The sequence below is a fragment of the Coloeus monedula genome (assembly GCF_965178545.1).
Source record: "Coloeus monedula genome assembly, chromosome: 12".
Taxonomy (NCBI): Eukaryota; Metazoa; Chordata; class Aves; order Passeriformes; family Corvidae; genus Coloeus; species Coloeus monedula.
Genome location: NC_138792.1, coordinates 7,202,938 through 7,227,176, shown reverse-complemented (window position 1 = coordinate 7,227,176; position 24,239 = coordinate 7,202,938). Strand labels below are relative to the sequence as shown.

General features: G+C 41.7%; 2 protein-coding genes across 2 annotated transcripts; one reads left to right on the top strand and one right to left on the bottom strand.

The window, feature by feature from the left end:
- Positions 1-1,928: 1,928 nt before the first annotated feature.
- On the top strand, positions 1,929-5,885 carry LOC309577534 (protein EOLA1-like). The gene is made up of 3 exons (XM_082289639.1): positions 1,929-2,037; positions 2,394-2,682; positions 4,399-5,885. Exons 2-3 carry the CDS (start codon positions 2,430-2,432, stop codon positions 4,614-4,616), a joined length of 471 nt encoding a protein of 156 aa, XP_082145765.1. The 5' UTR covers positions 1,929-2,037; positions 2,394-2,429; the 3' UTR covers positions 4,617-5,885.
- A 142-nt stretch (positions 5,886-6,027) lies between these two features.
- Positions 6,028-15,765, bottom strand: TMEM185A (transmembrane protein 185A). The gene is made up of 7 exons (XM_082289157.1): positions 15,636-15,765; positions 13,161-13,337; positions 12,171-12,378; positions 9,488-9,571; positions 8,441-8,617; positions 7,989-8,112; positions 6,028-7,477 (listed from the first exon to the last, which is right to left on the bottom strand). Exons 1-7 carry the CDS (start codon positions 15,671-15,673, stop codon positions 7,233-7,235), a joined length of 1,053 nt encoding a protein of 350 aa, XP_082145283.1. The 5' UTR covers positions 15,674-15,765; the 3' UTR covers positions 6,028-7,232.
- Between the last annotated feature and the right edge of the window lie 8,474 nt (positions 15,766-24,239).

Here is a 24,239-nt window from a genome sequence, read left to right as displayed (position 1 = left end):
TGAAAACATTCTGGCCTATATTTTCCCCAAAATAAATAATCCCCACATAAAATACAATTATACAGTGGAAAAATACCAAAAGCAAATCCCAACCCCCCCGTGAACGCTCATTACTCACTTGCAACTCTAAACAGATTCAACAGGTTCTTGTACTAACCTTGCACATCTAGTAAGACCAAAACAGCTTAAAATAAAAAAAGCATTTAAAGTAATAACCCTGTAAAAATGAATTTAAATTCACATCATCTATTAATTTCTCTTCCTAATATGATGTTATATGAACGACTGGAATGACTCCATCTGGAACATTTTGAACAAGATACTGGAAGTACCCAAGGGAAAAGAGGGATAATGAACCAGAAATTTCAGAAAATGGTAATAAGTAAAACTAGGTAACAGTTAAATTCTATCAGCCATAAAATACTTCAGAATTCACAACATTCACTGAAGGTATTTAAAGCATATGCCAAAACTGTCTCTCATAAAAGCTATGTGAAGGGCTTATCATCAGAAAAGGATCGCTTAACCCTGCAGTTACAGAACACTACGATTACTTGTAAGGTTTTACCAATAAATACCCATTATTCACAAAGTCAGAGACCTGGACAAAAAAAAAAAAGCCATAATTAATCTTACCTTTCGCCATATGAAGTTCCTGTGCCTTTCTTAAGTATAGGATCTGCCCATCTCTCTTTCTCAGTGTAATTCCAGCAGATCACTCTTTCCATCTGTGAGTTCCTGGAATTGTTAAAGTAACTTTGAGATTTCTCATGGTTAAGAAACGTGGTTCAACAGAGCAAAAGACAAAACAAAGGTCATCATTACTTTTCCCCTTTGTAAATACTACCATTTTTTTTCTTTTCCTTCTCTATCACTTTTCTTTTGTTCTCTTGTGTGTCTCTCCTAACTCACTCCTTTTGGACAACATTCTCTCCTCCCTTTCTTTCTCTTAAATGCTATGTGCATGGCAAAGCTCCCCAAATACTTGTTGTACTTACAGCCTTCGTCTAAAAGATATGGGTCTACAGGAGAGATGACTCTCTTGTGATTTTTATTTGGACACACTTTTTAAAATCTTCTATACCTGCAGAAATTCAGGCAGGACTCAACTCTTCAGCTTGCTGTGTCAGTAGCCATTTTTAGTATCACTGTCTGCCTTAATGAGGTCACTTTCATTTGTATACGATGGAAATTACCTTGTACAAACACGTGTTCACTGATATAAAATATATATAGGTTGCCCATTAAAACTGAACACAAACAGCGGGACTATACATCTATTCTAACTCTCTCCCTTTCCAAATTATCCTTTCCTGAAAGGTCTCTGAATTTTAGTGTTCACTAGGCCCTCACACGTTGCTCCCTGTTGCCGGGGGTCACAAAACCTGTTGCCAAGCAGTAACTGCATTGTTTAAAACGTCTGTATTAGGAAGATAAACCCTTGATGCAAAACACACAATTGAACGGCAACAGGATACAGGTGAGACTGTCCTCAGAGAGTAAGGCTTGATGGGAGCACTTTGGGAAATTCTGCCCCAAACAACCTAGTGGCCAAAGAAAGCAGGGAGGTGAGAGACATGGAATTTTCACGTGCTAAATGACTTTTAGCTACGACCAGAGGCGCGAAAGCCCCGCACCGCCCGGCCGCAGAGCCGGACAGGTACCCCCGAGGTGCTGCGAACGCGGTGCTCCCGGAGCAGGATGGCACCAAGCCCTTCGCCCAAGCCTGGCAGCACCGCACCACACACTCCCGGGCAGGGCACAAGCAGCTCCCCGCTACCCTCAGCACCCACCGTCGGGCACCCGCCCCGCCGGATCGCCGAGGCCAGCCCATAACCCCATCCCTCCTCCAGGGACGGCCAAGAGCCCGCAGCAGCGGCACAGCCGCGCTCCTTTTACCACAGCCGGGCTCGGCCCCCGCCCCCGCCCCGCGCCCCCGCCGGCGGGGCCACCGCCTCCCGGCCCGCCCCGCCCCGCTCCCGGCACCCACCGTCCCGGCGGGCCAGCGGAGCGGAGGGCGCGGCGCCGGCGGCGCAGGTAGGCGGCGGCCCTGGGGCCTCCATGGCGGCGCGGCGGCGGAGCGCTCCCCGCGGGAGGCGGCGCAGTGGGGCCGGGCCGGGCCGGGCAGGGCCGCGGGGCTCCAGCAGCTCCGGCCGCGGGGACAGCGCCTGCGGGGACAGCCCCGGCCGCGGGAGCGGCTCTTCGGGCGGCGCGGCCCGGCCCGGCCCGAGCCCGGAGCGCGGCGCGGGCAGAGCGGGGCCCGCAGGGGCGGACCCGCCCCCGGGGAGGCCGCGCAGCTCCCTCCGCGCAGCTCCGCGGCTCCACAGCCGGGAGCTTGTCACGGGCATCGGCCGGTTCTGGAGGCTCATCCCCGGGCGTCTGTGTGTTTACAGGAAATACACGGCTTCTGATACGAGGAGCGCGATGCGATGAAATTCGGATGCCTTTCCTTCCGACAGCCCTACGCAGGGTTGCTTCTAAACCAAGTCAAAACAGTAGAGACTCGCTGGCGTCCTTTGCTAGCAGTCTACAAGAACCGCACCATTGCTATTCATATAGCTGTTAAGGATTGGGAAGATGATACATGGAGAGAAATTCTTCTGAATAGGTTGGGCATGACACCGAAACAACTCCAAGCTTTGTTGGATGAAGGGGAAAAATTTGGCAGAGGAGTTATTGCAGGTAAGCATTCTTCGGTTATATTTTCTAAGCAAACTTTCAGTCCCTTAACAGACACTCAAATACGTGTCTGCTTTACGTGTTTGCAGTCATAGTGACATTTCTTTAACACTGAAGGAGTGGAGCGTGAGTTGTGGTGGGGGATCTATTTCAATTTGAATCAGGGGGATGGGAAGCAGAATTAGTTTGTTGGGAACAATGCATCTAGCTTGGTCAGCATGCCAAGGCAGGAAGAAAAGATAAGGGACCACTGATAAGGGCAGGGGGAGTCTCGGACAGACATCCTGCGCTCAACCCAAAACTAGCTTAAACCAGTCTCGAAACTTGAACTCAGGGCAAGGGTATAAAGAGCATGCGCAGGGAGGAAAGGTGAAAGGTTCAGGATGAGGAAGATTCCTGACTGCATCGGAGGAAGACCCTCGGAGACCCCTACCGCAGCTAAAAGGCAACACTGCGCAAGCGCAACGCGGATGTAAATGACTTTTGGGTTCATTATAATACGAAGCGAGGCTGGGCGGGGCTAGGTGATGAATATGTATAGGCGCATTGGGAAACTTAATGAATATGGAACTTGTAACCCGATAAATACTAAGCTAAAAGCAGCTGTGGGCACGCATGGTTTTGGAGGAGCTATCCCCCATGCGTCCCAGCACTGGAATAAACACACCCACTGTACTACTTACTTAGTAGTGGAGTCTTTTCCGCTCATCAAATTCCTGCATGTTTCAGCATCATACATGTTAATTCCACACTACTTGCATTTTGAGCTTAGGAACTCCTGCTGAAACCATTTTGCAGTACTCACGGTCAAACGAGTTCATGATGTTGCAGCGCTTTGCATGTCATGTTAGAGTATACATAAATAATTGCATAGATAAATCCTATTTCAGTTTTACAAACCCCCTCTGTTGCTTTTGGTATCTGAGCAGTGAAGAAGTTTCTGTAACACACAGTGCAGAGGCAGTGATGTTTCACTGCATAACTTGTGCTGACATACAGCAGATGTTGCACACTGTACACTCACAAAGTTTTTATCCAGCACTCATTTTGCACTATTTCCTTGCAGGTATCTTTCATTGTCATTTGAACACTTTCAGCTCTTCTTCCACAACAAATTAATTCTATCACATACACTCAACGTTGTTGTGGTTCTACAGTGCTGAAAACTGTAGGTCCTACATAAAATGTAGATTTGCAGCCTTGACATAAATTGCATGCTTAATTGTGGAGTAGGTATTGATATTTAACATTTTTGATGATTAAGAAATACAGAATTGTATTGCTTAATTTATATTTGTGACATTAAGAGGCTTCTGGAGAGCAAGAATTTCCAAATAGTTTAATTATTTAAACATATTAATAAAATAGTGGCTTGAGAGGAACAGAGAGAGTTTTATGCTTTAATGAAGCTGTTCCAAGGCCAGATGTAGCCTAGGAATTTTGGTAGCAGCTGTGTCTCCTTAGATGCAGGCTGCTTTTCAAGGAATTCTGCATTGCTGGGTTGTGGTGATTTTAACTGTGCCCTCCTCCTTCACTCGCCTGAGTTGAGTCACATGGACTCCTGCAGGAAACAGCACAGGTGGGAGCTGTGCCTCCCTCTGACTGTGCTCTTCTGGTAACAAACTGGCTGTTCTCTGTGTCCTCAGGGTTACTTCTGGAAAACTTCTGTCTAGCAGATCAAACTGGCAACTAATTTTGTATTTTAATTTTAAAATACAGGATTAATTGACATTGGAGAGACATCACTATATCCAGAAAACCTGCCTCCTGAAGAGATTCTGGAGCTGGAAAACAAAGCTGTCCTCAGTAATCTAGAACAGAAATACTTGACTGTTGTTTCAAATCCCAGATGGCTCCTGGAACCAATTCCTGCCAGAGGGAGAACAGGGGTGTGGCAGGTGGACATCCCTGAAGAACTGATCCCTTCAGAATTGTAGGTGTTGCCCCTTACTATTATTTTTCCTGCCTAAATTGTATTCAAGATGCTGACTTGTGAATTACATCAGCATCTTGCTTAGAATTCCCTTCCAAAACTGTTTGAAATGACAAATACTTTTGAAGAACTGCTTTTTTGAGGCAAAACAAACGAGATGTGTTTTTTATGACTATTACAGGAAATTATTAATGTTTTTCTAGATTTTTCCTGTATAAACAACTAAGTAAATGCCATTTTTGTAAATGCATGGTTATGGATTGTGTGCCAATTTAAATGTAAATTAAACTGATTTTTTGATACCTGCATCTCTGATGATAGGAAAACAGTGCTTAAAAGCAGGCTCCCACAATTAATCGGACATCTTTGCCAGACCACTCCTAGTCCTGCCTTAAGATAGATTCTTTTCAATCACACTTCAGGTACACAAGATGTGCATATGATGGATATAGCCTCTGTGACCTGACAGACAGTGTAGAAAGCCATTATGAAAAGGTGCTTGTACAAAATGAAATCGAACAACTTACTACATTTTTTTTCCTCTTGAGATGAAAAATACCAGTTATCTTAAAAAAATCTATTACTGAACTCAAGACAAGTGTGAAGAATTACAAATAATAGTCACTAAGTTTTGGCACTCTTAAGAGTATTTCAAAATTAACACCTTGCATTACAGTGAAAATTGAGTTTCTGGAGCAAGGCCATGCCTAGGCCTGGCTCTAAAAACAGGACAGGACAACTGGCAGAGCACTTGTATTCAGACACTTCAGTGAAGCACTTAGGAAACTATTCCCTTGGACTACCCCACCTCTGCCAGAGCTGTGGAAGGTACCTCACACCCCCAGTGCTGGGGCCCAGTGCCTGTGGATGCACTGTCTGAACCACACGTGGAGCTGGGCCCTGACCCCCGCCCAGGCCGAGGAGCAGCTGCTCCAGCACAGCTGGAGGGGGGAAATGTCTGCAGGGCGGTGCTGGGTGAAGCAGCAGCAGCAGCACCCTGGGCCCTGCTGTGCCTTGGCTGAAGGGAAGGTGCAGAGGCTGGAGCTTCTCCGTGTTTGTCTGAGCAGCAGCACATGGAGCTGTATGGGCACCAGCGCCTCGGGAACCTGCCCTGGCACCGTGCTTGGCAGGTGAGGCCTTCCCCAGTGCAGAGCTCTGCCTGTTCTCCCTCGGACCTGCTGTGCACAGACTGCTCTCCTCCTGGGAAGTGGTTTCTCACGCAAGCTCAGCGTCTGGTTTTCTTTTCCATGGTGGTGTGCAGGCAAATTGATGTCTGGTAACAATCCTGCTGATGTTTGATTTTTTGCACCAGAATACAATAAAATATATGTAAACAAAAAAAATATATAAGATATATAAAATAAAACTGCAACAAGATTTAAAGTGTGGGATGGGATAGGGTTAGGTTGTGTTTCAGGCAGTAGCTGGTGCAGAGGCTAGAAAAGGGAGCTCTGGAGTATCAGAAATGGAAGTGCTGCATCCAAGTTTTCCAGGCATACACCTTGAACACATGCAGAAATGTCCACACCTTGCTCTTACTGCCCTGCTAACACTAAAGAAATGAGATCCATGGTATTTAAGCTACCTAAAATGTAGGTTACCTAAACATGGAGAGCAGCTGCAAGGGTTTGGGAATATGAGATATCTGTTTTTATAAACTACAGGACTATACATTTCATAGACTCCCATTTCTCCAGAGCACCTGTAAGTGCAAGGCACACTCTCAAAGCAGGTCTTCCTTCAGACAAGAAAATGCTATGCCAACACCAGCAAGATCCTATCTTGAGAAGTTTAATCATTTACACTGACCAACACGAAGTTGGTAATGAAGACCAAGCTATGGTATTTATACCAGCTAACCAACAGCTGTGAAACCTACAACAAATGTTTCTGGCATAGACCACACAATGCAAGGGGGAACAGCTTATTAAATAGCCAGTCTAATGGGAGAATGGTACATGCTGCTCAAGAAGAATCAAAACATGAGACTGGAAAAGCAACAAAAACAACATGTAAGTCCCAAGCCAGCACAAAAGTTGAAATACTTACATGAAATTTTACATAGCTAACTCAAAAGCATCATGTAAGTTGCCATACATTTCTACTTCCCCCTCAAAAAGCTTTCCAGTGTTGCCTGAGAAATGCAACACTCTTGTGCCTCTGTAGTTGAGACTGATTGTGGCTGAACGGAGAAAGAAGTAAAGAGATACTATGCTAAGGCATCCCAAAGCATTTAAAAGAGACACGAAAATCAAGTGTATATTTAGGACCTAAAAGACACCTGGAATAGCATAGGCATTTCATACAGGGTTTTTAAAAAAATACTTTTAGATAATACTTATACTGTACACAACAGGACTTTTAAACAATATATTACACTGCTAAAAATGTTCATATAAATACTATACAGGCAAGCGTGCAACCAACCTGTTAGGAAGGTTCACAAATTAGACAACCACATATTTCTGGAAAAGCTCTCAGATTATCTTCAAGATTTCTGATTTGTGTAATCCAAGCCACTGATTCAGCAATACCTATTTTAAAGGAATTGGGACAAGGCATGAGATGAAATACATCTGTCTGCTGATGACCAGTTCAAGTTTAATATGCTACTGTCATCTTAATCTGGCATATCAATGTTTAACTTGGGAGGTGGAATCACATATTTTCCAGGACTCTGTGTAATGACCACTCCAGTCTTTTTTCGAAACATTGGTGCAATTTTTGGCGGTTCAGGCAGTGGCGTTTCTTCTGTCTCCTCATTATCTTCATGATGAAGATCATAAGAGATATTTCCATATTCTCGTAAGAATGGGAAAATTTCAAGCAGGAACTGGCAAAAGTCTTTGCGAATTCCAAACCACCCTAAAAGAAACCAAATCATTTTACATTATTCACAGAATGCACACTTAATTAAACAGACAGACTATTTAAGGTCTGTTGATTGTTTGCATTTAAGTAAGATTTGCTAGTGCTGCTTTTCAGCGTTCCTTACGCCTATCCTAACATTCCAGTTCAGGTTGTATACACACAAACACACATACAGTGTCTGGACAAGCATTTGCACAGTTCCATGTCTGCATGTGCATGCCTGAGTGTATATCCATCTGTATAAATTACAGCTACACTACCCCAGCAAGAATCCATTTCGTTTCACACATTACATGGTGTTGGGTCACATCAGTGCAGAGAAGGAACACAAAAGATTTTGCATCTCAACCAAAGAAAACAGTGCCACAGGGGAGGACACTGTAAGCACTGAAACCTTACTACAACTGCCTGAAAACAGTAGTAACAGAAAAGCCATTTTTGAAAATACAGATCTTAATAAAATGCATTAATTTTCAATTTGTTTCCAGGATTCTGAAATACTTACAGTGATTGCCTCCTTTTTGTCCAAATGTTGTTGCCATTAATGTTATCAGTGAAAGCCAGAGAGGAACAAATATGGGTATGAAAGAAAAAGAATTATGCCCATCCAGTCTGTGTACTAGCAAGATCTAAATGGCAAAAAAAAATATACAATGTCAGTTTAATTGCAATACTCACTTTCAAACTGCTTAAAGCATATGCTGATCTCAAATCTTTAACTTCACACATCTGTAAGGAAAACATGGCCTTCACAGAAGCAGGTATAGTTCCAATGTGATGCAGATTTTGCTTGAGAAACTTTAAAGGAACATAGAATTCTTGTTTGTGTTTCACATTTGCTGTTAATATTTTATTCCAAAACAAAGAGCAGCATTCTCATTTCAGTAAGTCCAAAAATCATCATTCATTACTTACTGACAAAAGAAGACACATCAAACTCACTGTGGCATTTCCTACCTCAAATGTGAGCAGTGGCACTACAATTGTCATCCAGCTGACAGCCATGGTGATGTGTGTCCTCCTCTGCTCAGCGATCACGTCCATGGAACGCAGGAACAGCACGGACCACACGATGTAATAGAGCACCACGAGGCACAGGAAGGACATCAAGATCCACAGCGGAACACAAACAACCTGAAAGAAAGACACATTTGATTTGTTTCAGTTGTGGGTTTCTTTTAAATAAAGTAAGTCTACATACTAAGTCTAAATAAGAAAATTAAGTCTTTAACATAATGTCTAACAGAAAAGCATCAGTCTCGTGTGTGTGTTGTTTCGAGCCATATCAGTTCAGGGGTTCCTCAGCTTCTAAACCCCATCAAGCTGAAACAATTCAAAATTAAGGCAATGTAGTTCAACTTTAGTAAGATTTTTGTGATTTTGTGTGGGCTCAAACTGTACTTGAAATTGATTTTAGCAAGTACTTCCTACACGAGATACCTTACTTTAAAGTGTTTCAATCCTTTCTCAAGTTTTTTTGACAATAGAAAGGACAGACATAACCATGCCAGATTGTCAGTTTTATGGTCGTTTACAAAATCCCGGACAGAGAAACAGCACTTTTGTATTCTAAAGAAGCTTGGGAGAGGACATCTCAGCAGTTCTGACAGTGACTGCTTGCACAGTAAGTGGATTTACATTCATGGTAACAGAACAAATAAAATTAGTTATTTACCACGCTGTATTTACCAACACATTCTCTAACTCACCAATCATTTTCATGGCTTGTTTAGTGTTCCCATAGGGAACTCTGGGTGAGGATTTCTCTTTCAACTGCTGCTCAGAGATTAACTGCAGCTGATGGCACATTCCCTCAGAGGATGAAGTGCCCCAAGAACAGCCTCTGATTCCCATGACCACTGAATGTGAATCCTTCAGTGAAGGATTGCTAAGTGAGCAAAAATGGGATCATGGACTGATCACATATTAACTGTTCCCTAGAATAAATATCTTTATGAAATTCAGCATTTAAACAAAGATAAGAAGAAAACACTTATTACATACAAGCCATGGCCATCTGATGATCTCGTCTAGTCTGAGTGCAATAAATATGAACTGTAGAATATTGACTGAACACAAGATTTCCAGCTAGAAAAAGAAAAAAACATTAGTTAACTCTTAGTATGGTAAACTTACTTCCAGGATAACCAATGAATCTGTCAAAGCACTTCTCTGACCCCATACTTACCACTGAAATATGAAAATTCATTTGCATTTACATTTTCTATTACTAAACATCCCTAAATTTGTGTGGGTGTGATCCCAACCCAATAATGGAGAGTCACCTGTTTCCAAGATCTTCCTGGTATTAAAAAAAAAAAAAAAGAAGCCACTCAGAGTGATTAGAGAAATAAGAAAAGCCAAACTAATCAGCGTGAAAAAGCAAAGCATCAGAAAACAACTATAGTCTTCATATAAATAATACTGCTAAAATTAAATTAAGTACTAAAATGACCTTCAATTTAAAATTAGCAAAATTAATCTTTTAGAGTATCTATAGTTTCAGTAATGGACAGAACTACCAACAGTCCAATTTAAATGTCCAAGCTCTATCTAGGGGAAAAAAGAAATAGATGGAATATTAGAATATGACATCCACATTCAAATAATTTACTGTATAATTGAGAGATATTTTAAATTACACTGAAGACATGGGCTTTGTGGAAATAGAGAAAAGCAATACTTCTCATTAAAATGTTAGTGAAAGTTTCATGAGTCCTGCTTGCCACTATGAGAAACAGCCTATCATTATACTTTTAAAAAAAGGTCTGTGTCTAGCTTGAACAAAGCGAGACAATGAAACACCATCAGGCTTGGCAAGATTCTATTTCTAAAGTTTATGGGTAGCCCTACAATGGATAGGATTTTCAAAGACCACAGAATTATTATTTGAAAAGTCTGACTGAAGCTTGTGAATGTAAGTTAGAAACATCATACTAATTTTAATAAATTTTCACTAACACACGATTGTGTAGATTGTGATCTGGATAAACACCTTTGAAAGTTACAGTACAGGGAGTCAAAAATCCAGCAGGCAGCAGGTGCTTGCCAGCTTCAGGGACCACACCAAAGTCTCCACTGTTGAACTACAAGTTACTTTGAAAAGACTGAAAAAGTAGATTTAAAATAATTTTGTACAACTGGCTTTCTCTAAAGAATAAACCACCAAAAAAACCCTACATTCAAGTGTGAGACCAAGCAACCAGACAGCTGCAAGAGCAGAGTAAGAGAAAAATAGAGAAATCAGAGGATCAATTGCTGTAAATAATTTTTAGAATCAAGTTATACGAGATCTATATGGCAAGTGCACGTATATTTGCAGCGGCTCACAACTTAATGAATTCAACATGCTTTAAATAAATAGTGCTTTACTGACTATAAAAATAGAGTAACACAAAAAAAGAATCTTTTCCTGAGCCCACCATGATACAGAGACAAAAACCCCAGCATGTACTTACTGACCACCTAATCACATGCAGAACAGGAATGAGCAGATAATGTATTTCAGATTAAATAGTTATGAAAATAATAATAGATTAACAACTGCTTTGATTACTCAAGTCAAAAATTGATGTCCTGGACTAAAGGCAGACCCCTCATGTTTCTAGCAAATGAAAGGGAAATAATGAAATCTTCACAGAGCAAAAAGAAGAGAAAGGAGAACAGCACTAAGTGAAGATGACTAAGAGTAAAAAAAAAAAAAAAAAATTAGTTGAGACAGCTGTTGCCTTTTATGGATTCCACTTTCTTCTGCCAGTACTTAGCAGCTGTGCAGTCATCTGTAAATCAATGGGCAATCAAGCATCATCCAGTAGAAGGCAAGCACTTCCACACAGATTTTACTTTTAGCACTGGTTGACTGGTAATAGAACCCTGCAAAGTAAAATTCTATTGGCAAATGTTTCAAAGTGAACTTAGGATATCAGTTTACCAGCCATCATAACAATCACCTACAAAAAAATGTTTCTCTCTAATGAAAAACTCTTACGGTAATGTTAGAGAAATAGTCCCTTGAAATTAAAATACCTGAGAATGCTGAGCCTTATCTAAAAATCAGATTTTTAATTGTCATGGGGTAGTTTGAGGACATAGCAAAACAAAAAACTCCTTAAAAAAATCAGTATGAATTCTAAATGTATTGCAAAATGCCACAATTGTGGGAGCACGTTGAGAATCTTTCCAAGGTTCTTCCAAAACCAAAGGAACTTAGAGAGAAGACAGAGGCAGAAAATAAAACCCTAATGTTACCTACCATTCACATTCCCAAATTAAGGACTAATCACATGGATTGTGGTATTAGGACATTTTCAGCCCTGATTACATAGGGCTCTGGAAATTCAATTCTGCCTAGAGACAGTGCTTGCAATCAGTGGAATATTTTTCTGTTGTTTCCATGTAAGTGTCTGGTATTGGTCCATATTGCAGAGTTCCTGGCGAGTTATTTTAACACAAAATAATAAAAAAGCAGGTTTAAAACATGCTGCAATTTGGTAGTTAAAAAAACTAAGTTATAATATAAAAAGTTATATTATTCCTGATCCTGATTTCACTCCCATTTGCAGGTGAGTGCAATTAATTGGACTGATGTAGTCCTCTGTGTTGTGCTTTCCTGAGAGACACACTGCCACAGACCTGATCCCAAGTTCTGCAGTGCCATGACTTTTACACATCCCAAATGAAGCCTCACCTCCAGAGACCTGTCGTGTCGAAATCCCCACACACAAGCTGCAACTGAGACTGGAGACACAAAGAACAGTGGCATGAAGACCAGAAGCCAGAAATGGGTTCCTCTTTCAATCCTGTCACACACCAGGACTTCAAACATCAGCAGTAACAGGTGGATGCCTACTGCAATCAACATAGCTTTGAACTCCACACAGGTTTCTCCTTCTGCTCTGAAGAGAGGATAAGGAAGAATTTACTTGCCAGTAAGAAAGCACATCCTGCAAACATTCCAGGACACCTGCTTGAGCTTCAGATATTAACACTTGTTTTTAATAAACATAGACATTATACCCATTAAACTCCACTCCTGATGACCTAATAGGATTTCTTGCCCATAAAACTGCACATTGAAAGTATATTACTCAAAGGGTGCAGTGGGATTTTTACAATTTGAAAATTTTTTAAGGATTCCACAGCTGGGCAGCTAAAACAGGGTTTCTTCGCTACTATATCAACAGTCAGCTATCATGCAGGCTATCAGGAAATAAGCTAAATTTAAAAGGATCTGTTTGATTTCTGCACCAGCTTTTACTGAATCAACATATTTCCCCAGAATTTCTTTATTTACCTAAGCCAGAGTATTGCAACAGATATTTTCTGTTACTAAAAATAAAATGCCTGTAAAATGACAGCACACACAGAGCTTCTCCCTACACCAGCAGACCCACTACTAGAAGGGGGCAAACAAGACCTGAACCACACAAAATGTGGGTGTATCAGGAGATCTGTACACCAAATTTTTTCATTTAATATTCACCATGGACAGAAAAGACATTTATTGCGCTTCATTTAAGGTAATTTTTCTTTTGCCCTGAGATCTTCAAATTCGCATTCTACTCAAATGACCAAAAAATTTAACACTGATGTATTTAAAGATGTGAAAGTCATTTTGCCCTAGACTGACAAGACACAATGTCCCCTCTGCTTTGCCAAACAAACATCATCAACTTACCGATACTGTGGGTTTCGGGCCCATACCCCTGTTCCCACTGAGGCACCAACAATCACCATTAACTTCCACAGCCATATTGGAGCAAACACAGCCCAGTAACTCCACTGGATTTTGTCATCCAGACGTAGAGAGAGCAACACAGAGAAAAGCAGCAGGCAGGCATAAATGAGGAATTTACTATTAAACAAACGAAAAAAAAAATCCAGTCAGGAATCAAGGCAGGCAACTTCACATTAACTTTGTAGAGGACAACAAAATCAGTCACAGCTGCAATGTCACTGCAATACTTCCTATCAGAAAACGAGTCAAGCTTCTTTACAAAGAATCTAATATTTCATCATAGATACACCATATATCATCTCTTTTGCTTATAAAACCATTGCTTCAAGGAAACACATCAAAAGCATTTTTTCATAACAGTCTCAGTGAATGGACTGAGATAAATAGTTCCCTTCCACAAGCATCCAGTCAGGAGCTATATTATTAGAGGCTCACAAATATAACAGCTGTACATGTTTTTAAAAAATGTGTTCTGTCATACAAATCAAATGAAGCAGTTTTTGATATTCAAAATTGAGTTACATAATTTATGAAATTTTATCCACACCACTTTTAACTAAAGGTTAAAAGTTATTACAAATTGTAATAGGGCAGACTTCAGAGAATTTCTTTCTTAATATTTACATTCAGTTAAAAAAGCAATATTGTAGGAAAGAAAAACCCAACAGGTGAAACTTTTAGCAAAGTTACTGATTTTACACTGAGGTTTCTAACTGGAATATTGAGGATGGTGCCTACAAATTTAAAATAGCTACATTGATACATATACATTTATAACATAGTCAATTTAACAATGAACAACTGTATCCGGAATACTTGAGCAGTGGCACAGCAACTGCTTGTACCACCAAAAGTCAGACAAAATAATTACATAGTAGGTGATTTCCTCACAGGACAGGAAGGAAAAAGTCTCCCACCCATCCACCAGAAGCTCACAGACTGTTTTATAAAACACATAATTAGGCTTCAACACTGTTTTAGTGAAGTAATCGTTATGTATTTTAAAACATGGATAACCTAAGGAATAAAGCAGCAACAGTCAGGAATACTACCATTTCTCCAACAGCACAACTCAAATTACACAATTTCACTCACATCAAATAACAAAGCATTCATCAGATCAGCATTGCTGTGTTTAGATATCAAGCTGTTTTGCCTCTACTCACCACAAGTGCCTCATCTGCCCCTTAATAATGAAATGCAGATTTATTGTATCAGCATCTCCCTGCATGCTTGAAACTACCTTGGGATAGGATGATACAAACTTGTCACACTTCATAGCAACAAAGAGATGTCTCAGCATCTCGGCTAGTCATCCTTTTTCAACATACAATATTTGTGTGATATTCCCTGGCTCCTAAACAAACACAGCAGTGAAATATCAGGCTCGCCGAGTGTCCCAGGTGCATCAAAACACGAAGACAGCCGCACCAGTGCAACATTCGGTTTGCTCAATCATCACTCAGCACCCAAATAAGCTGCAAGCACTGCTCTGCAGTAACAAAACTTTATAAGCTTCTAGGACTTCTGCTCTTACTTTTCCATTACTCCGACCACACATATTTCAATTGTTTATTTCAGCCTCTGCAACAATGCATTTCCTGAAGCTTTGGTTACCCTTTTGTTTGTCTAAACAACTGACTGAACACAGCCTGCTGTAACTGCCATCATGTAAGGCCTCTTTCACGTGCAAGGTTTTTCCAGGACTCTCAGCATCTCAAGCCACCTTGTACAACTTACTTGCAGACTCTTCGTCTGTGGTCTTAAAATACCTGGTAAAACCCGGTAAAGCTTAACTCCTTCTCTCAGTTCCTTTAAAAGTTACACGTTCGTACGTGCTTGGAGAGCCAGCAGAACCCCAGGTTGCAGTGACCATCACATTGTTAATGTTAGGGAGCCCGAAGGAAGGGCTGGCCTTGCCCGGTGCTCCCCGTGTGACCCAGGGTTGTTCACACCTGCAGACACGGAGCCTCCGCCGCATGGTCAGAGCCTCCGCACCCCAAAGCACCGCGGTGAAACACTCAAACACCAGAAAGAGTCTGGGAGTAATCTGACAAAGTTACACAACAACAAAGCAGATGACTGGAAGTGGGGCTGGAAAGCAGATGCAGAGCGCTCGCATTCCCAGCCCCCTGACCGTGAACCAGCCACGGGGAGCACGCACCGACACCCGGGGCGCTGGGAAGGCTGGATCCCATGATCTCAGAGGTCTTTTCCAACCTGGTTGATTCAGTGATTCTGGGCAGGAAACGGGCCGGGAACGGCGTGCTCCAAACGCCGCCCGAGCTCGCGGTGCGGAAGGGCCACCCGAGGCCGCGCTCTGCTCCAAAGCTGACGGGTCCCGCACCCAGCGCTGCTCCCGGCCGGGCCCCCGGGCTAACCCTGCTGGGCCGGAGCTGCCCGTGCCGCGCTCACCTGGGGTTGAAGTCCTGGAAGAAGCCGCGCAGGTTCATCGCGGCCCCTCTACCAGGCGCTCATGTCGCGGCCCCGCCACCGCTCCAGGGCCTGGCCTGCCCGGGCCTCGCCGCCGCCCCGCGCATGCGCGCGGCCTCTGCCGGGAACCCGGCGGGCCAGACAGTGCCGGGCTTCGCAGGCGGCCGCTGCGCATGCGCGCCGGGCAGGGCGGCGGCTCTGCCAGGAGGCGGCGGGGCAGAGCCGGGGGCGGGGCTGGGGCTGGAAGGGGGCGGGGCTGGGCGCCAAGGGGCGGGGCTAATGTGGGGCGGGGCCAAACCGAGTGGGGCGGGGCTAAAGCGAGGGGGCGGGGCTAAACCGAAAGGGGCGGGGCTAAACCGAGAGGGGCGGGGCTAAAGCGAGCGGGGCGGGGCTAAAGAGAGCAGGGCGGGGCTAAACCGAGAGAGGCGGGGCTAAAGCGAGCAGGGCGGGGCAGTTCCTCCCCGGCGCTTTGGAGTCACCAAGATTTTTTTCCTCATTTCTGGCCCGAACTCGCCCTCTGCGATTGTGAAGGCGCTCCCGCGGGTCCTGGTGCTGCACGGCCTTGTAAAAGTCCCTCTCCAGCTCTCTCGGAGCCCCTTAGGTACTGGAAGGTGCCCTAAGGTCTCCCTGGAGCCTTCTCTTCTCCAGGCTGAACAGAATTCGGATGACAGGTTCACAATCTCTCAGCAGCTCTGGGACATTTCAGTGTCTCAGACAGTTACGTCCCCGGGCGTTTAGGGACAGCTCTACAAAAAGTTGCCATAGTCCAGTATTCACTGAGACATGTTTCAAGTACAAATTTGAAAAAACCCAAACAAACTATGTATGTACCTTCTTGGAGACAAAATACTGGGTACTAAAAATCTGCAGCCAAGCTAGAAAAGGCATAAAAAGAATCAAGGTGGACTTAAGTGAAACAAATTGTGGTCAGAAAGGAGAGAACTGGGCTTTCGGTTGTTTGAGGTTTTTTGTTTGTTCATTTCTTTAAGTGAAAGTAATTAACTGTTGGAACAAACGACCCTGAGAAACAGGAGATTTTTCATTTTTAAATAAAGTCCGTATGGCTCTCTGGGAGATAGATGCTAATCTAACTCAAGTCGATGAGTGTGACTCTGACAAGACTTATGAAATTCTATAGCACATCAGGATACCTTACACGATGACTCCATGTCAGGGTAGATTATCTGGTGACATTTTTTTTAACTGAAAATCCCCAGAGCTCCTCCCTCAGGGTTATATTGCAAATGAAATGCTAACTAAAAAAAAAAAAAAAAAAAAATCAATCATGTCTTAAGCTTCAGCTTTTGCAGAAAGCTGAAATTAAGTAAATGGTCTAAATCTTCCATGAGCTGCTAGCAGGACTGGTAATTTATACCAACTAAGAAGTTAGATGTACATGCAGTGTGATTTGTTAAATACACAGCTACACATATCCCTTGACAGCACTCATTAGTTACTACAGATTTACTCAAAGATGTGATTCATCTAGAGATATTCACTGGCAGATTGTAGATACAACTGTAAGACCACTGGCAAGAGCACAAACAGCTGACAGACATCCACACCAGGAGCTTTCTACACCATATATTCAACTGATAAAGCATGGGCATGTCAGAGGCCACAAGAAAGCAAGGACATGGCAGCACAAGGCATGGCAGTGGGGAGGGTGTGAGGAGACTGGGGAGAAATCAGGATAAGAGAGAAGCAAGAGCACATAATGGAAGAAATGGGAAGGAAAGGATGAGGGCTAGACACTCTTCAGAGCCCGATAAGATGGAAAAGGCCACAACAGGACCAGGGCAGTGAAAAAGCTTGTAAGGAACCAAAGAATTAACAGGCTTAAAAAATTGGAAACTGGAACCGTGGTTTTCATTCTGCTTTTGAAAAAGTTGAGCCTCATCAGTTTGGAAGAGAGAACAATGATGCATAATGTATTTGTCCGAGATAAAATACATCTACTGCAATGCATAAAGAAGCTACTAGACAAGACAGTACCTGTAAGCATAATCTGCAGCCAGATGCAATCATAAAACAAAATCAAAATATTAATAACAAGGAATTAGCTTGAGAATTTTTAATAATTCAGAAGGCTAATAAAGCAGCTTGGCATTTCTAAGAATATTCATGAAGTTCTGTAGAAGTAAATTAAGAAAGATATGTTCTGCAGTTACAATGTTTGGCTGACTGCCCAGGCAGCAAAGTAGTTCCTATGAGGGACAAAGAACAAGGAAAGAAATCCCTGGTTACAGAAATGAAAGCTCAGGGAACATCCTTTTGTACTGGTGCTTCAGGAGACCTAGAGCTAAATATTTTGGTTTGAAGTCAAACAACTGCAAATTTTAGGAGCTTTCTTAGAGTTTTTTGGTGGTCTCAGATTTCCTGATTGCTATGGCCAGATACTACATGTGACAGTGATGGGGAGAATTAGAGAGCAAAGAAAACCCAAGCTCTTGTCTAAACTTAAAGACTTAAAAGATTTACATTTTATAGTAATTTAAGGGTAGGAGTAGTAATATGGGCAGCAGATAAATGAAGCAGCAAGTCATCTGCTTCCTGTTAAGACTGCGTCTACTGATGATCAAGACTTGAATGCTGGGAATGGAAGTGAATCCCCTGAGAGAGTTTATGTTGGAGACCAAACACACATTTTGGTTTTACTCCACTTACCTATTATCTCAAATTAGTTCAAGAAGACGTATATGTGGTCTCTTTTATAGTCACTGCCATTACTGCTTTCATAAGCCATTTACTTGTATTCTTATTCTGCTTAAAAAATATAAACTAGGACCATCCCTATCCTTGACAGGCCAAAGTTAAATGCAGGAAACAAAACTTGAATCAGCCTTCTAATCTGAAAAGCTTGCTTTTTTGTTGACAATCAACCTTGACTCCTTTCTAACATACCATATAATTCTCATGTCCTATTTGCTTTATAGACTTCTCAAAGTGCCACTGTTAGGTGACTGGAATACTGCAACATTTAAAAGGAGGACAGCAGTTCAGCAATAACTGACTGATGTGGCTGACAGCAGAGTCGTGAACTGTTTTTAGGATCATCTTTCATGGTCTATGACAGAACACCAAATTGTTTACAAAAACAAATCATCAGGTTTGAAAATCCCCATTTGAATTTCAGTTGATTTTACTGTAGGCCTTACTGTTAGCATTTAATCACAGAATAAAGAGTTTGACCAATAATTGACAAAGAAGAGATTGTTCCATCTATCATAACATCTTTATACCAGCCAGTAATTTTGCACAGTTAAGAACAATAATGATCTAATATCTACATATGGGTTGTTGTCATTGGCATTGCACACAGCTGCTTGGTTCTGAAATGAGGGCCTTCAGTTTCAATGGAAATTTCAATAATTTCTGCAATAATATCGTTTTGTGTCCTACTTGGGAAGTTAGTTCAAGGACAAAGGCTTTAAATCATTCTATTTGCTTCTGTCTGTCGGATGTTGTGCCTCTAAATTACTGTCCTCCAGCCTGAAACCTATTTGTAGAGTTGTAGCAGTTCAGCAAGTTGCTGTTTATATTAATGCCAGCTGTGACTGTGATGTGAAGCAAGTTACAATACTTAACCACAATGAATTTCATAGGCTGTTCTGCCAGTTGGATGCTAGAAAATGCATTGTTGTGCAGCTGTTTAGCCTAACCAGGATTTGACACAATGATTTGACATCACCTGCAAAAGATGTGTCTGTTTATACTCTGTGTTTCCATTTTAAGCTGTTCAGCTGGTTTTACTCATTACTTGTTCTCCTGTTGAAAGGAAGCTCATTTAAGCAAGTTGTGTTCCATGCCCCTCTTCTTATGCAGTCTGTGGGGCTCTTCTGCCTCACCACAGCTTCAAAGTGATTCATTTTTATGTTGCTCTACCTGAGCTTTCTTGCACAACTTTCTCTGTTCTTAGTAGCTGTTGAAGATAAAGCACGAAAAGAAGGCATTGGATCATTGTTCTATAAATAAATACCATCAATTTCCTAATAGCAGTGATTTATCAGAGCCGATTTTTTCCTTCAAGGCCTTCTTAATTCCTTTTTAATTTATTTCTTCTTAGTTCCTTCCTTCTTAATTTCCTTCAAGACTTTGATGAAGGATCAGATCATGCATATTTTTTGGCAAAATTAATACATTGTTCTATTCTTAAAATCCACCCAGCACAAAACATGACTTACTTGCAGTTGTTTACTTTCAGCCCTATTGAGCTACATGTTGCAGATGAACACTAAGCTTCTAACTATTTACATTACTGCTTTTTTGAGTAAAGGGACCTAGAAATTGTACCTACAGCATTATTCAGATTAAGAACTTTAGTACTGACACGGGTCAGGTGTTCCAAGAATCTCAAGGATCTGTGTGTCTGGATAACACAGACTTCAAATGCAATTTCTGTCCGTGACTCCTCTGGGCATCTCTTGGAAGTCAAGTGAGATAGAACAAGATAAATGCTTAAATATCTCCAAATTAAATAAGAGGTTTTGGATGTTGGACACAAGAGGTGAGTTCCACTCAGGGTGCCTCGCAGCAGTGTAATCATTTGCAGCAGTGTTGCACGTGAGTTACAGCTCTGGCACCCTGATGTACTAACAGTGTGTAGCACATATTTTAGCCAATGATTCAAGACAAGGATAAATCAGGCTTCATCTTATCAGTAAGTGGATATATCATATCTCCTTTTGCAATGCATTCAGGGAAAAGCATTGGGTTAAATGTCAATATGACTGTGGCAAATTTACATGGCTTTTACAGAGATAAAACACTTAACCAGCTACTTGCTGCATTTTATTCTGTGACAAGGACTTACATCTCACCACATTGAAAAGGCACACAAAGATATCCAAAAATAATACAGCTCACTTGAGTCTCTGATGTTTCAGCCATAAAATAAGAGACCAATTGTTAACCAAATTGGATGGGAGACAGGGAATGAAAGTGAACAAGACCAAAGGAGATTAGCTTTTTTTTTTTTTTACCTTTGCTTCAGGTCTGAGGTCTAGCAAGATGACACTTTGGAATCATCTGGGAGCTGTCCAATTTAAACATTAGAGAAAATCAGAAAGCTTCAGCTCAGTGGTCCAGAGATGAGTGTTGGATTACCAACTCTATGCTTGCAAAGGATGACTTCAATAAGAGGACAGCATGAGGTGATTTATCTTCCCTGGGCTTTTGGCTTTACAAAAGTCTACCAGACATTTGGTTTTTAACTTGTACTGTAGTGAACATGTGTATATCTTACAATGAAAAAAAAAACCCTAAAAAAATAAGTATTTTAAAGTATAAGTATTCTCATACAGCCAAGCTGTGCAAAGCAACCTTCAACAACAAGATCACATGCTGCTTTCCCCCATATATTTCTGCAGTAAGTTGGAGCTGTCTAGTGAAGCATCATCTTGTGTATGGTTTTGCTGCTGAAGGTGAAAGGTGTTCTGTGAAGGAGTCAAGGAATTTCAGGAATTTCAGAATGATCCTCCCTAAGGCAATCAAATTTTACCTTGTGTCTGTGTGAGTACAAGCCAGGCTTCACTGGTCCTTTTTTCTCCTTTGCATTCCATACCCACAGGGTATCTGTGATGGAGATCCTGGGACCTGCTTCACTCACACCTTCAGCAGTGATGAGTAGCTATGCTCATTCAAACCTCTGTTACAGGGTTATTTATGTAACAACAGTAAGTTTGGAAAATCAAGTTCTAGATACACAAAATAAGTGACCAGAACCTGGGTCACAATCTGTTTGTCTCCCATTTCTCCCTGTTCTGTAATTCCATCCTTTTATCAAAGGGATGAAATATTCTTAGTGAAGAGATGAACACTTCTGTGCTCCAAGTATTGAAACAGCATGATAGCCTCCAGCTGCCTCCCCACTCCCTGGCCTGCTTCCAAAGGCAGACAGGAGCATTGCCCAAGAGGCAGCAGTGCAGAAGGGGTAACCAGATCACAGCTGCTCACTTCTTAGCATCTTGGTTCTGTGCTTCTCTTGAGATTGCCAGGAGCAGCAGAAAATTTTGCTCAGCTGAGGCTGGAGTTTCTGCTGATCATGTGCAAAGTGGTCTCCATTAATTTATTTTTAAAAGAAGGCTCATAAGATTATCACCTTCATGGAAGTTGACAGCAAGATCAATACTTATTTTTGGTTGCAAATCCTTATAAAGTTATAATTTATATTCAGTTTGACATTGGTTTTCCTTCTGATTTCTGATGGATATTTGGAATTTTCATATCCTGCTGCTCCCTGCCATCACTATGGCTACCTCCTCTCAGCAAATCTGTTTTCCAAAGCTTATTGCTACCAGAGCATTTCATGGTACATGTGAAAGTCCTTTGCATAAAAAGTGACCAGAGACATTATTCACTTGAACTAACACATACTAGAACACATTTCTCCCTTTGTGGTTTTTACGTGAACCTTTTGAACCATAAAATATTATTGACAAATTATAGGGAAAAGAGTGTTTGGAAAGGACATACTAGTTTGAGCTGTTCATCAATCAGCTCCTGCAAAACACCTTCGAGTCTCACTGACTGAAGGGAAAATGATGGTATCCAGAACAGACAAGTTACTTTGCTGAAGTGTCATGCTTAAAAGTGTAAATTCAGCATGGGGCCTTTGGGATCCAGTACACTACACTTATTATGGTAGGAGATCAAGGCTGCAGGAGACAGAAATAATCTCTGGGTTTTTCTGCTTTTGCACTTAGAATGAAATGTAGAATAATTATTTTAGTAACCAGACACAAGCTATTCCATCCTGTAGTTGTGCTCAGAGTAGTACCAATTCCTGAACACATTGTGGATTATATCTTGATATGTTACCTACTGATTTGGGAAAATTACTGTGGTGCTTCTCAAGGACCAGAAGGCCCCCTGTGGAGTTTGCTGTGTGCTGAGGTCATCCCTGGCATGTTGATGGGATGCTCCTGGAGTTATTAGCCATTTTCAGCACGTGAAGCAGTGTTACTCATGAGTAGTTGTAGGTCACCTTGTATGGTCTTAAAAATCAGAGTTTGGAACATACTAACGTAACAGAACCAGTGTCCTACTATGTACACAGTAAACTCAGAGCAGTGCAGGAAATGTCTACAGTGGTTGTGAGAAAAATGTTTTTGTAGTTCTGAATCTTTTGCCTCACAGTTCTGTTCCCTAAGGTGAACTGTGAAGAAAGAAGATAGTAGAGAAAGGAAGACTTTGATCTTAAAAAAGACACTGTTACACACTATTAAAATTGTTAGTTCTATGTCTCTTGGTCTTACTACTCCTGTTTTAGTCAAGCATGGTATAATGTGTCATTAAAAGAATCCTCATTAGCAAGTCCTTGCTAATTTCTAAAACCCTTTATCCTAACCTTGAGCAATTTTTATTTCTACTTTGCTCTGCCTCGTTACGGATCCCTGTTTATCCTCCCCTGTGCTTCCACCTTCACGACACTTGCTTTGCATCCCACAGTTTGCACATATATGAGAGGTAGAATTTGCCCCTTTGCAGGAATGACTCCTCTCATGCTTTGTAAGTAGAATTACACTCAGAAAACATCACCTTAGTCAGACCAAAGTAGTCATGTACTTTGGTGTCCTTGTCAAATTACTAATTGCAAGGTTTTAAAGTTTGAAATTGAGAGTTGCTTAACAGAAGAAGGTGACCTCCCTGTTAGCAATACCTGGATACTGATGATCTTATTCACTTCCCCTCTAAGGCAGCCATGAGAGGGTATAGAGGAAAAAGAGGGAGTAGATTTCACTATTAAAAATAAATGGGGGACAGGTTATTTTGGAGTTTTTTACAACTGCATGTTGTTACTATGCTGAGGATGCCATTCAAAATACCCTCTAAAATCTGGAGCAACTATTAATCCCGAATAACAAACAAAACAGAATTTGTAGATGTTTAAATAATAGACCAACCCTTGCCAGCTATCCACATTAAAGAATTCAGTAGCCTTACATGACATCTTGTTTGCACAGGCATTCCTGTTTGGGGGCCTTATCTTTTTATTGCACTCACCATGTAAATTGAGAAATTGCCTGTGTCAGGGCTTATGTGCATGAAATTATTTCTTATTTCTGCACCGTGCTTGCCTACCTTCACTAGGTATTTGGGACAGTGAGATTTCTTTGAGCAGTACCTCAGTTGTAGGCACATTTCCTGAACTGGGTGTAGGGAGGGTCAGAAAGAACTCCAGTTCCTCAATCCACCCACCTCTTCTCTGGCCAGCACATCAGAGCTGGAGCAGCCAGTGTCTAATTTGCCATGTTTATAGGCCCAAACAGGAAATGTGAGAACTGAGGTGTGCCTTTAATTCATTGCTTTTGGTGATGATATCGGCATCTACCTTACCTACTGTCCAGTACTGAGAAGTCTAGATAGTATCTTAGAAACAGTTCTGATGTCCTTGGGAAAGCTCATGGTGTGAGATCACTGACCTGGGCCTTGGGGAGAGAGGGAGCATGCTGCAGGTGAACAGATCTGCATGACTCACTTCAGACCTAGAGAAATGACTGTATATGAAATGAAGGCTTATAATGAGTATTTTTGGATTAATCATGTTATTAATTAAGGTCTACAATGTATTTTCTAGTGCACAGC